The 14,022-nt window shown below is 37.3% G+C and overlaps 1 protein-coding gene and 1 pseudogene across 2 annotated transcripts in view; both read right to left on the reverse strand.

Moving 5' to 3' along the window:
* DNAL1 (dynein axonemal light chain 1) overlaps nucleotides 1-14,022 on the reverse strand; it is a 36,065-nt gene that overhangs the window by 12,759 nt on the left and 9,284 nt on the right. For both annotated transcript variants that reach the window (XM_046009705.1, XM_046009704.1), the window contains exons 3-5: nucleotides 12,669-12,778; nucleotides 9,135-9,190; nucleotides 7,801-7,856 (exon numbers count right to left, since the gene is read on the reverse strand). In XM_046009705.1, coding sequence (XP_045865661.1) covers nucleotides 7,801-7,856; nucleotides 9,135-9,190; nucleotides 12,669-12,778 — 222 coding nt within the window. The remainder of the gene's footprint in view (nucleotides 1-7,800; nucleotides 7,857-9,134; nucleotides 9,191-12,668; nucleotides 12,779-14,022) is intronic.
* On the reverse strand, nucleotides 18-97 carry LOC123945276 (annotated as a pseudogene).

The raw sequence follows: 14,022 nt of genomic DNA on the forward strand, positions 1-14,022 counted from the left end.
GCCACCCAGGCGTCCCTAAACATCAAGCTTTTTCAATTAGCAATAATCGCGCCTCGGATAAACCTCATTGGCTACGATACTGCCAGTGCGCAAAGCTTAAACATCAAGCTTTTTAAAGAACTTTTCCTCTGTCCCTTTTCTTATAAACATAAAGACAATGGCCTTCAGAGAGAACTGAAACACACCTGGCCACTAGCAGGAGAGCTGAAGGCTATGTGGGAGTTTTTTTCTCATTAAAAAGGCAAGTACAACATTTTCTTCCTCTCTTCAAACTGATCTAAGAATAGCTACTGAAATATCAAAAGGGGAAATAACAGCAATATTTTATCACTTTTATTGAACTGTATAGATTTCAAATTATTTCCCAGTACATTTTATTATTTGATCCTTATAACATCTAAGATAGGAAAAAGCAGGTTACTTGACTTCTATTATAGAGAGCTTAAAGACATTTTCTAACATCATAATGTTATCAAATAATAAAGCAAGGTCTAAATTTCAGGTTTTTTTTTTGTTTTGTTTCAGTATTTACTACGGAAACTTTCAAACGCAAGAAGTTGGAAGAATCTTACAGCCAAGTATCCATGCATCCACGACCCAGACTCTCCCATTAACATTTTACTATCTCTTTCCTATCACGTATCTGTCCATCTAACCATCCACTATCTATCCATCAATTCCTCTTTATTTATTTATATAAAATAATCAAAATTTATTTTATTATTTTTCCTCTTATTTTGATGTATAAAATTCAGCTTAAAACCCACAGGCTTTCCATTATGGTATAAAGATCATACTGGCTCTTAAATGCTAGATTAATCAATGGTGGTACAAAGACTCTTCCTTCCTTTATAGACATAAGACAAATATAATGATTATTTCTTTTTATATAAAAGAAATGAGGGGCTCCTGAGTGGCTCAGTTGATTAAGTGCCCAATTCTTGATTTCGGCTCAGGTCATGATCTCAGGGTTGTGAGATCAAGTCACATATCAGGTTCTGTGCTGGGCATGAAGCCTGCTTGGGATTATCTCTCTCCCTCTCTCCCTGCCTGTCCACCAACTAAAAAAAAGTGCTATGCAGGATCAATTATATGCTCAATTCCCTCTTATCCCAAAATAATTTACCTACAACCACATGGTAACATCTAGACTGTGGGGCCTAGGTCTACGTCCTGGTAATTTTTCCTTCAAAGAGCCCCAAAGAAAATAAGTGTACCCTGGATAAATATCCTTAACACATTTTCCGTACTGGTGGAAGCAGGGGGAAGCCAAGACGGGAGTGGCCTGGCCTGAATTAGTCTGTGTGTCATCCCAACTCCCACAATTCATCATAGTTTCAACTTTGAACTTTTCAACTTCATTCATATATCAGAACTTTGTGATTTAACCAAACCCCCTCATCTGGTATCTTCTCCCAAAGGACCTAATATAGCCTATCTTTCAGAAGAGGGCAATCAGTCTTCAAATAACTGAAAATGTATTGCATACATTTTCATCTCACCGCATCTCCATTCACCTCATGTCTCCAATTTAGAAAGTGTGAGGTAGCAGGAAAAACACTGACTAAATATGGATTAGAAGATTTAGGCTCAATTTTGGGTTCTGCTGCTTAGTTAGTTTTGTTTTATGCGTGCAAGTGAGGACTCGGTCAATTTCACATAGCCAGCTGGATCAGATCCAAGAGCCAATTTGTTGAATTTACTCTTTCATTGATCTGCTGAAAAACTACTTATAAATTACAGCAATTCATTTTTGATAGGGTAGAAATTTCCTTAGCTAGGATAACTTTTGAAGATGTCTGTGATGTTTTATTTACCCAAGTACTAATTAAGTTTTAGTTTAGTTTTCAGCCATTTGGATGTAGCTGTTTTACCACTGCTGAATTGCAGTGCACTTGGGGACTTTTCTTTGCTTGGCAATATGACTTTGTGGAATGAGAGTTTCTTATGTATACTGACTTACAAATGTATAGATTTGGGATGCCCAGAGCATAGTTCTTTCAAATCATTTTCAAACTATTCCACTGTCTATTGTACTTCCGTAAATGGAAGGATTTGCTAACCAGCTCAATTAGATTACTGTTTTTATGTGTTCTAATCATTTGAGAAGTGATTAGTGTCTAAATTATGAAACTGACATTCTACAAAGATGGACTGACAAAAACACAGCTGAGATGAAATAGCTATATATTAAGACTAACTGAAACCTTAAAGAAAAATTTTCAAGGTGTTGAAACACACAATTTCCTATATACTTTTAAGTAGGTAATAATGATAAGATTTTAGGGAAGCAATCTGGTGACTAGCAACGGGCAAACCTGGCTAAACTGGTGTAGATCAGTTCAGTGAAATCTGTCATTAAGTGCACTGGCTCTTTGGAGAACCGGACATTGAGTAAATAGGTACTTATTAGCAAACTGGTCTGCTTCTGCATGTGAACAAATCATTTCTTCTCCTAGTTTCTTACTCTGTAAAATAAGGAGGTTGGCATATTGAGATACCATTTCACACTCATTAGGATGGCTACTATCAAGCAAATGTAAAATAACAAGTGTTGGCAAGTATAGGAAGAAATTGGAACCCTTGTGTAATAGTGGTGGGAATGTAAAATGGTACAGCTACTATACTACAGAACAGTTTGGTGGTTCCTCCAAAAATTAAAAATATGTGATCTAGAATTCCCATTCCTTTTTTTTTTTTTTAAGATTTTATTTATTTATTTGCCAGAAAGAGAGAGAGAGAGAGAGAGAGAGCACAAGCAGGGGGAGTGGTGGGCAGAGGGAGAAGCAGGCTCCCTGCTAAGCAAGAACCCTGATGTAGAACTCGATCCCAGGACCCTGGGATCATGACCTGAGCCAAAGGCAGACACTTAACCAGCTGAGCCACCCAGGCATCCTGGCATTCCCATTTCTGAGCATACACCCAAAAGAACTGGAAGCAGAGTTTTGAAGAGATACTTGGATACCCATGTTCACAGCAGCATTATTTATAATAGTCAAAGGGTGGAAACAACTCAAGTATCCATCAATGGATGCATGGATAAACAAAACAAAATATGGTATATACATACAAAAGAATATTATTCATCCCTAAAATGGAAAGAAATTCTGATACATGCTACACATAAATAGTGTATTATGCTAAGTGAAATAAGCCAGTCACATGAAGACAAATACTGTATGATTTCATTTACATGAGGTATGTATAGTAGTCACATTCACAGACACAGAAAGTAGAATGGGGTTTTAGAGCTGAGGGGAGGGGACAGGGAAATTATTGTTCAGTGGGTACAGAAGTGCAGTTTTACCAGCTGAAAAGAGTTCTGGAGATGGATACCCATTGATGGTTGTACAATAATACAAATATACCTCATACCATTGAACTGTACTCTTAAAAATGGTTACCATGGTAAATTTTATGTTATGTGTATTTTGCAACAATTTTTAAAAAAGGAAAGGAAATGAGGTTCAGACAAGAAGTTCTCTTAGATCCCTTTCAGCTATTAAAGTTTATGATTCTTTGAGGTCAACAAAGTATGAAATTACGAGTATTGAAAACAAACAAAAATAAGTGTCTTCCATAAATAGTATTTCGTTGGAAGTTGTAGGAATGGGAAGGGCTTAATAAAGTGCTATAAAAACCTCCATTTTGGACCACATAAAATGATGATGATGATTATTAGTGTTTGCTTTTTATATAAAGTAATGAATTCAGATAACAATGTTGCTTAGAAGTCTTTAAGAAGATCTGATTCATAAACAGTTAAGAACTGTTTGTAGGCAATTGATTATATATACAAAAAATAGCTTTTATATTATAAACAGGAAGTGATTAGAGAGAAATTACCTCATTCATCATAGCAACAAAAACTATAAATTACCCAGGAATACATTTTTTAAAAGATTTTATTTATTTGACAGAGAGAGACCAGGACAGAGGGAACACAAGCAGGGGGAGTGGGAGAAGGAGAAGCGGAGCAGGGAGCCCAACTTCCCCAAATAGGGAGTTGGCCATCCAGGAACCCACCCATGCATACATAGAGTTTGGTAGGTGGCATTTACAGTGGGGAAAAAGAGATTTTTCAATATATGGCTAACCATTTAAAGGAAAAAAAATAAGGTTTGATACCTGCCTAATGAAATATATAAAAATAAAACTCCAGATGGACTAAATATATAAACTTTAAAATTTTACACTTAAAAAACTATAGAAGTACTAGAAGAAAATGTGACTATTTTATAATATAGAAGACCTTCTATATAAGATACAAAACACAGAAGTCATAAAATTTGATGAATAAATTTGACAAATTTTAAAATTCCACTTGACTACTACAAATAAAGTAAAAAGACAAGGGACAAACTAAGAGAAAATACATTTAATAATTCTGAAAACTGGGGTCCTTGGCTGGCTCAGTCGTAGAAGCATGTGGTTCTTGATCTCGGAAGGTGGGTTTGAGCCCCATGTTGGGTGTAGAGATTACTTAAAAATAAAATCTTAGGGCACCTGGGTGGCTCAGTGGATTAAGCCACTGCCTTCGGCTCAGGTCATGATCTCACGGTCCTGGGATAGAGCCCTGCATCAGGCTCTCTGCTCAGCAGGGAGCCTGCTTCCTCCTCTCTCTCTGCCTACTTGTGATCTCTCTTTCTCTGTCAAATAAATAAATAAAATCTTTAAAAAAAAAAAAGAAGATAAAATCTTTTAAAAAAATCTCAAAACTCTTTGCATTAAATTGAAGTGTGGAATCTGCAATCAGATTGCCTAGATTTGACTATCTTGGCCAAGTCCTCCACCCCGTCTACCTTCGTCCTCCCACCCTCTGCCGCTCTTCCATCATTTTTTTTTTTGTTTGTCTATTCATCCATAGAGGTACGCTTAGGTTGCTTCCATCTTTTGGCTATTGTGAATAATGCTGCTATAAACATGGGTAAACAAATATTTGCTTGTATTTTAGGGGGGAATCACTAGTTTGTTTTTTGAGTAAAGAGTAACATACAAAATAACAACAAACGAAACCAAAACAAAACAAAAAAACCCAGATACTACAAAAAAAGCATGAAAAGTGTTTCACATCTCACATTTCCTTTCCACAGAGGTAACAGCTATCACCAGAAATATTATATATAGATAGATAGATCTACCTATCTAACTTTCTATCTATCTATCTATATATATATATACACATTGCTTTTTTTTTTCCACTTGACAATATACCTTGCAAATTATTCTACCCACCATGTATAGGTAAGTCCTTCCTCATTTTCCCCTTGATATGTTACTTATTTATTTATTTATTTAATGTAGCTAGTCTACAAGTGACAGACACCTAGAGTGTTGCAGCTTTCTATACAAGCTATGTTGCAAATAATATATTTGGTCTAACATCTTTGCTCATATACATGAGCATGAAAAACTCTTAGATGTGGAATAGCTGGGAAAAAGTAAATACATACTGGGTGCCTGGGTGGCTCAGTGGGTTAAGCCTCTGCCTTCGGCTAGGGTCATGATCTCAGGATCCTGAGATCAATTCCCGAATCAGGCTCTCTGCTCAGCAGGGAGCCTGCTTCCCTCTCTCTCTCTCTCTGCCTGCCTCTCTGCCTACTTGTGATCGCGCTCTCTCTCTGTCAAATAAATAAATAAATCTTTAAAAAAAACATACTGAAGACTGTGATAGCTACTACAAACTGCTGGTCTCAGCAACAGTGCTTTGTTTTTTTTTTGGTTTTTTTTTTAAGATTTTATTTATTTATTTGACAGACAGGGATCACAAGTAGGCAGAGAAGCAGGCAGAGAGAGAGAGGAAGGGAAGCAGGCTCCCTCTGAGCAGAAAGCCCGATGTGGGGCTCGATCCCAGGACCCCGGGATCATAACCTGAGCCGAAGGCAGAGGCTTTAACCCACTGTGCCACCCAGGCGCCCTAGTGCTTTGTTTTGTTTTAAAGATTTTCTTTATTTATTTGTCAGAGAAAGAGAAAGACAAAGAGAGAGAGCACAAGCAGGGAGTCTGCTTCTCCCTTTCCCACGACCCTCCCCTCTGCTCATGCTAGCTCTCTCTCTCCTCTGTCTAAAATAAACACATAAAATCTAAGACAACTTAAAAAATTATTGTCTTTTGGGGAACAGATACAAGAAAAAGACATTGGCTTTGTTATTCCTGAAATTGCCTAGTTTTACAGTATTGTTTCATCTCAACTTCTTTGCAAGGAAATTCAAATGGCCAATAAATATACGAATAAAATACAGTGTCAAAAACTTAAAAAATTTTAAATCCCAAGTTTGGCAAGGGGAAATAGGAGCCCTGATACATTACTGGTAGGAATAGAAATTGTTTCAAACTTTCCAAAGGGTAACCTGATAATATGCTATATAGAAGCCTTAAAAGAAATTTATACTTTTTGATGCAGCAATTCCATTTCAAGGACTTTATCCAAAGAATTACTCACAGATATGTGAACTAATATAGCTAAAAGGAGATTTATAATAGCATTTATGATAACAACTCCAAACTAGAAACAATGACTAATAAGTAACTGACTTAAATTATGGTAAATCAGTAAAATAGAATATTACGCTGTTATTTAAAAAGGGTATGGTTGAAAATTATTTTAAAAACTTGAGTTACGGGGCACCTGGGTAGCTCAGTGAGTTAAGTGTCCAACTCTTGATTTCGGCTCAGATGATATTTCAGGGTCATGAGATTAAGCCCTGCGACAGGCTCTGCGCTCCGCAGGGAGTCTGCTTCTCTTCCTCTCCCTCTGTCCCTCCCCCTGCATGTGTGCACACAGGCATGCTCTCTCAAATAAATAAAATCTTTAAGAAAAAAAAACAGAACAACTTAAGTTACATCCTCTGATTGAAAACCTCCAATGACTACTCAAGCCATTTGGGAAAAAAACCCAAAATCTTATTATGACCTATAAGGCCCCATGTGGGGCCTTACAGGTCAACCTCAGGGCAGAAAATTTCCCCTGCCCCCGCCTCATTCAACTCTTTTGCTCTTACTCAAGCATGTCAAGCACCTTCGGTTTGAGGACATCTACCTTTGCTGTCCCACCTCGGTCTGGAACATCAGTCCCTTGGTGGGCTCTAGAGCTTACATCCTCACTTTCCATCCACCTATGCTTTTGTATGTTTTGTTTTTCTTCATTGCCTTCATCACCACCCGTATTATATAATCTATTGTTTGTGTACTATACAAATATTTTCTAGTCTGCCTCCCTTTACTGTAATAGAAGTTCTAGGGGAGCAAGGACTTCGTTTCATATTTTTCTGTATCTCTGATGCCCAGAAGAGCACCTGGCTTAAAGTAGGCATTCAGGAAATATACTAAATGATTTGTTAAATGAATGAATAACGTGAAAAAAATCATCTTTACATATTAAGTAAAAAAAAAAAAGATCCAAAACAATATGTATAGTATGGTTTCATTTTCTACATCAAAGAATAGAAAAAAATGCAAGAAAGATGACAACCAAAATGTCAGCAATATTTATGAGGTGCCTGGGCGGGGTAGTCAGTTAAGCATCCAACTCTTGGTTCTGGGTCAGGTCGTGCTCAGGGTCACGACTGAGCCCCACCTCAGCTCTCCATCTCCCTCTGCCCCTCCCCCTGCATACTCTGTCTCTCTCAAATAAATAAATAAATCTTTAAAAAAAAGTTACCAATATTTAAATTGTAAGTGATCTATAGGTACCTTTCATAGTTGCTTTTCTATTTAGTAAAGTTTCTGCAACGGACAAATATTGCTTGTATATTAAGGAAAGAAGTGCATGCTTTTTTAAAGAAATAAATAACAACCTACCAGTCCATTTAAGTTCTTTATGTTGTTTCTTCCTAAAGACAATATCCTCAAGTTTTCTGCAGTGGGGAAAAAAAAAAACCACAATTATCTGTTTATGAGAATCATATTACAGCTGTTGTATATCTAGTATAATGAAGTGTTAATAAACTTTATATAATAAATATACTCATCTAATAAGTAAGAAAGGCTGTATTAATAAAAAGTGGTATTCAAGTAGGAAACTGACTTACTTATTGAAGGTAAACACTACAACTATAATTTCACATCATGACAACATGAAATTTACAAATGGTCAGCTATTTTGAATGCATGGTTTTAAATTGCTGGCTAGGAAAAATACTTCAGGGATAAAATAAGTAAAGAAGATCTGAACTTTAAATTTGGAAGCATATATATTTCAAATCTACTATAGCATAAGGACTCACATTAGAAAATAGGAACATATCTATGTATAGCCCACCTCACTCTACAAAGGATTAAAAGTGAAATCAAATGAATTAGTATTTTAAAATCTTTTGCTTTCAAACTTTTAAAGAGTTAGATTGTGATTTGCTTTAAAAATGCTTATTTGTGGGGTGTCTGGGTGGCTCATGTCATGCCTTCGGCTCAGGTCATGATCCTAGGGTCCTGGGATCCAGCCCTGTATTTAGCCCTGCATCCAGTCCTGAATCTGGCTGCCTGCTCTGCAGGAAGCCTGCTTCTCCCTCTCCCACTCCCCCTGCTTGTGTTCCCTTTCTCGCTGTGTCTCTGTCAAATAATAAATAAAATCTAAAAAAATTTTAAAAAAAAGATAGATAAGGAGTACAACAAAAACAATGATGGTGAGGAATTAAAATTTAAATATTATAAGTATTAAACATGAGACAGACTTGAAAAATATATAATTAAAAAGTCTAATTCTGGGGCGCCTGGGTGGCTCGGTGGGTTGAAGCCTCTGCCTTCAGCTCAGGTCATGATCTCAGGGTCCTGGGATCGAGCCCCGCATCGGGCTCTCTGCTCAGCGGGGAGCCTGCTTCCCTTCCTCTCTCTGGCTGCCTCTCTGCCTACCTGTGATCTCTGTCTGTCAAATAAATAAATAAAATTTTAAAAAAAGAAGTCTAATTCTTCCATTTAATTCTAACTCTAAAAAAGCTTTAAAATGTCTTTAATGTTCAGATCTCGTGTTCTAATGTTCTTTACCACATTTAAGACATATGGTTGATATAGTCTCTCTGACATCTGACAATTACTGTGGTTAAAACAGGTGCCAGTTTCTGGGATTACATAGTGTCTCTGGAATGTTTATTCCAATAACGAGAAAATCCAAGAACCATCTGTTACTGTGGATCACTTACTTAAGCCATTGAGGTTGGCAATTTTTTCAATGCAGTTTGTAGACAGCGAAAGCTTCCTTGAAAAGAACAAAGGAAAACTTGAATTAATACAAAATAATTTTAAGTGGTATATCAGAAAAATAAATAAATAAATAAATAGTGTATCAGAAATTATTCAAGTGCCCATACAAGATAATATTTAAATCGTGTTTTCTTTTTACACCAAATCCTTTTTTTCCCTCAGACATGTCATGTATTCTTTCATTCTGAAATCAATCCTCATACTTTTTTCCTGATTACAGAAGTTAATACATATTTATTGTAGAAAATTTTTAAAAAACTCTCTGAAAGTAATTTGGTGTTACCTATTAAATTTTTTAAAATGCATGTGTTTTTTGACCCAGTAATTCATTTCTAGGAATACATCCTACTGAAATGCTAATACCAATGCCAACAGATCTATAAACTAGATTATTTAGTGTATTACTGCATCAGCAAAAAAATGGGGAAAAATCTGTAAACATCTAGCAACTGAGGGACAGATAATGGAAAACTATGCTGTCACTAATACAAATGAAATTGGGCTCCAGATACCAGCTTGAGAAGATGTGCATGAAGTGCACTCAAGTTAAAAACCACCTAGAAGAACAATACATTTTATATGATTCCTTTTGATAAAAAGCATAACTATAGGGTGTCTGGGTGGCTCAGTTGGTTAAGCAACTGCCTTCGGCTCAGGTCATGATCCTGGAGTCCTAGGATCGAGTGCCACATGGGGCTCCCTGCTCGGCAGGGAGTCTGCTTCTCCTGCTGACCTCTCTCCTCTCATGCTCTCTCTCAAATAGATAATAAAATCTTAAAAAAAAAAAAAGCAGAACTATATATGTGCATGTACGAAGATATTTATTCCTTGTGTGTTAAATCATTCAGAAATGTATACTGAAGAAGTCATATGTAATCCTAACCACTCCACAGATTCCCCCAGAGAGAACTACTTTTAATGGTTTGTATATATTTGTCTAGATATTTTCTACTCATAACTCAGTTATATAAAAAAAAATTTAGGGGTGCCTCAATGTCTCAGTTGGTTGAGCCTCTGACTGTTGATCTCAGCTCAGGTCTTGATCTCAGGGTCATGAGTTCAGGCCCCACATTGGGCTCCACAGTGGGTGTGGAGCCTACTTAACCGAAAAAAAAAGAAAGAAAAGAAAAAAATATTTTATAGGGACATAACTACACATTCTTAGTCATCCTTTCTTTTCTTTCTGTTTTTTATTAGTCATCCTTTCTTGACAAAAATATTTATTATTTTAGTTTGCTTCATGCAAAAAATATAATAAAAGCTTATTTTATTGAACACAATCTGTGCTCAGAACTCTTCCAAGTACTTTACATAAACTGTTTTAACCATCACAACAATCCTGTGAAATAAGTACTATTATTATCACCCGTATTTTACAAATGAGTATACTGAGGTACAAACATGTTAAGCAATTTGCCTAATATTACATAGCCAGAAAGGGGCAGAGTCTAATTTAAGCCCCTCCAAAACAGACCCTAAAACATGTGATCTTATCCTTTCTGATATGACTTGAAGAAGAATTATTTATTTTTTTTATAAAAGCAACTGCTGTACAGTGTAAATTATTGGTCAAATCTGTATATTTTCCAATAATCCCCAACTCCTGACTAATACCAGTGGAAAATGGAGTGCCTTAAATCTGGGAATGTGATTGGGGATGAATTCTTTCATTGGTGTCTAGGCAAACTGTCTAAAGAGATTGTCAGCAAAAATACGAACAGGCTGACACTTTTGGAAAATACTTTCCAGCAGTTTCCAAGGTACTCGGTACTAGGTACAAAACCTTCTCAAATATTTGCCTTTGAGATGGCTTTATGATAAAAAGATATCTGACCATTTTGAAACAGTGCTCTTTCTTTGAAATCATGCTTTTGAAGCAAAAAAAAAAAAAAATCTAAGATGGAATTTTACATAATACACTGTGCTGTCATCATAAAGGACAAGTTGCTTACAATAACTAAGTATGTTTGATTTTCCCTTTCATTCCAAAGACAGATACTAGTCTAATGCATGGGTTCACAAATTATGTGTCTAAGAGATACTCGAGTTGCTTATTATAAATACAGATTGGGGCGCCTGGGTGGCTCAGTCATTAAGCATCTGCCTTCGGCTCAGATCAGGATCCCAGGATTCTGGGATCAAGCCCCACATCAGGCTCCTTGCTCAATGGGGAGCCTGCTTCTCCCTCTCCCACTCCCCCTGCTTGTGTTCCCTCTCTCACTGTCTCTGTCAAATAAATGGATAAACTCTTAAAAAAAAAAATTCCTAGGTTTCATCACTAGCTATTTTGTTTCTGTAAATTGGGATGGGGCTTATCTCCTGTATAAGGAGATTCTTACGTTGGTAGTCAGTGCACTACACTTCGAAACACACAGGGTGGAGAGAGCAGAAAGAATCCCAGGTGATTTTACAATATTCTACAGCTCTGAGAAGAGACACTGCTGCCAGACAGCATGGTCACAAGGTGTCATGGTTTAACTGCCTCAAATTTGCCACAGAAGCTTGCTAAAAAGTACGGAGAGTATTTAGAAAATAAGTTAAGAGGATGAGTCCTAGGATCGAGTCCTGTATGGGGCTCCCTGCTCAGCAGGGAGTCTGCTTCTCCCTCTGACTCTCTACTTCTCCCGCTCTCTCTCTCAAATTAAAAAAAAAAAAAAAAAAGAGGGGCACCTGGGTGGCTCAGTGGGTTGGGCCACTGCCTTCGGCTCAGGTCATGATATCAGGGTCCTGGGATCGAGTCCCACATCAGGCTCTCTGCTCAGCGGCAAGCCTGCTTCCCTCTCTCTCTCTCTCTGCCTGCCTCTCTATCTACTTGTGGTCTCTCTCTGTCAAATAAATAAATAAAATCTTTAAAAAAAAAAGAGAGAGAGAGAAAAGAAGTTAAGAGGAATTAATATAGATTTGGTACTTAAAGTCGTGGGAAAATAGAATTACAAAATAATAAGTATAGTTTGATCCCAATTAGGAAAAAAAATTAGAAGGCTCTATATCAGAATGCTAATACTGGTTCTCAAAAGTGGTACAATTTTGGTTAATATTAATTCTTTCCTTTGTGCTTTTTGTATTTTCTAGATGTTTTACAATGTATTTTTATAATTTGAAAAAGATTTTAAAACAGTATCTCTTAGTCCTCTGCTAAGTATAGTGCTGACTGGCTAATTTTATAAGAGAAAGTATTGGATTTTATGGCAGAATAATAGTATTACTGTGTTATTTAGTTTCTCCCAAGAGACAAGGAAATTCTATTCTCCAGGCACATTATACAAATTTTACTGTAAAAAAATACTACATTGTTCAGGATTACTTAATTAGTAGTCCCATAAACCAGTAATCTCTTATGTTTGGCCTTGCCAAAGGGGGAACTGCATTAAGCAAACAAACAAAAAAAGAGAAATGAAGACCATAGGAAACAAACACATTTTTTCTGGTTTGTGTATTTAGAAAAGAAAGGGAAAAAAGACAAGAGAACTTACTCGCAATTAGCAAGTGTGGACAAGGAGGCATCCATCTTCTCTATAGGGGGAATCTGAGCATAAAGCTTAATCTCTTTGGCTTCAGATGGCTTCTGACTGGTTTTCTCTTCCTATGACAAAAATTAGTTTGGAAGAAAGTGAAACCTGATTGTAACACAGAACTAAAAAAGTACAGACTACTCTAAGGCTTTTCAAAGTTTATTTCAAAACAATTGTTAGAATTTTATAACTCTGCATTCTTTACAATTCACTTACTGACATTTACTAACTGACCCTGACAACCAGGCTGCTACATGGCCGGTTCAGATCATTTATTGTTAGGTCCCAATCAAGTGGAAGGGAGGAGGAAAGAAAATAACTTTCATTTCTGTAATATTTAAAATCCTTGGGGGGCGCCTGGGTGGCTCAGTGGATTAAGCCGCTGCCTTCGGCTCAGGTCACGATCTCAGGGTCCTGGGATCGAGCCCCGCATCGGGCTCTCTGCTCCGCAGGGAGCCTGCTTCCCTTCCTCTCTCTCTGCCTGCCTCTCTGCCTACTTGTGATCTCTCTCTCTGTCAAATGAATAAATAAAATCTTTAAAAAAAAATAAATTAAAAAAAAATAAAATCCTTGGGATGCCTGGGTGGTTCAGTGGGTTAAGATCTGCCTCCAGCTCAGGTCATGATCCCAGCACCCTGGGATCAGTCCCACATCAGGCTCCTTGCTCAGCGGGGAGCCTGCTTCCTCCCTCTGCCTGCTGCTCCCCCTGCTTGTACTCTCTGACAAATAAGTCAATATATAAAATCTTAAAAATAAAATCCTTTAAGAGTCAGGACACCTGAATGGCTCAGTCAGTTAAGCATCTGCCTTCGGCTCAGGACATGATAGCAGGGTCCCAGGATCGAGTCCCCATTCGGTCTCCTTGCTCAGTGGGGAGCCTGCTTCTCCCTCTGCCTGCCTCTCCCCCTGCTTCTGCTTGCACTCTCTCTCTCTCTCCCTCTGACAAATAAACAAAATCTTTTTTTTTTTAAATCCTTTAAGAGTCTATCAATAAACAAAAATACAACAATAACAACATTTTCTTGGGAAGAGTTCTTTGTCCCTAAGCACCCTTTTCTTAAATATCAGATTTAGATCTATAAGATCAACTATTTTGCCATCTTGTCTTGCTTTTTCTTTTTCTTTTAATTTTATTTATTCATTTGCCAGAGAGAAAGAGTAAAGTAGGGGGAGTGGCAGACAGAGGGAGAAGCAGGCTTCCACCCGAGCAAGGAATCTGATGCTATGACTCTATCCCAGGACCCTGGGATCATGACCTGAGCTGAAGGCAGACACTTTACCGACTGAGCCACCCAGGCATCCCTCTTCCTGTTTT

This window comes from Meles meles, chromosome 6 (assembly GCF_922984935.1).
Source record: "Meles meles chromosome 6, mMelMel3.1 paternal haplotype, whole genome shotgun sequence".
NCBI lineage: Eukaryota > Metazoa > Chordata > Mammalia > Carnivora > Mustelidae > Meles > Meles meles.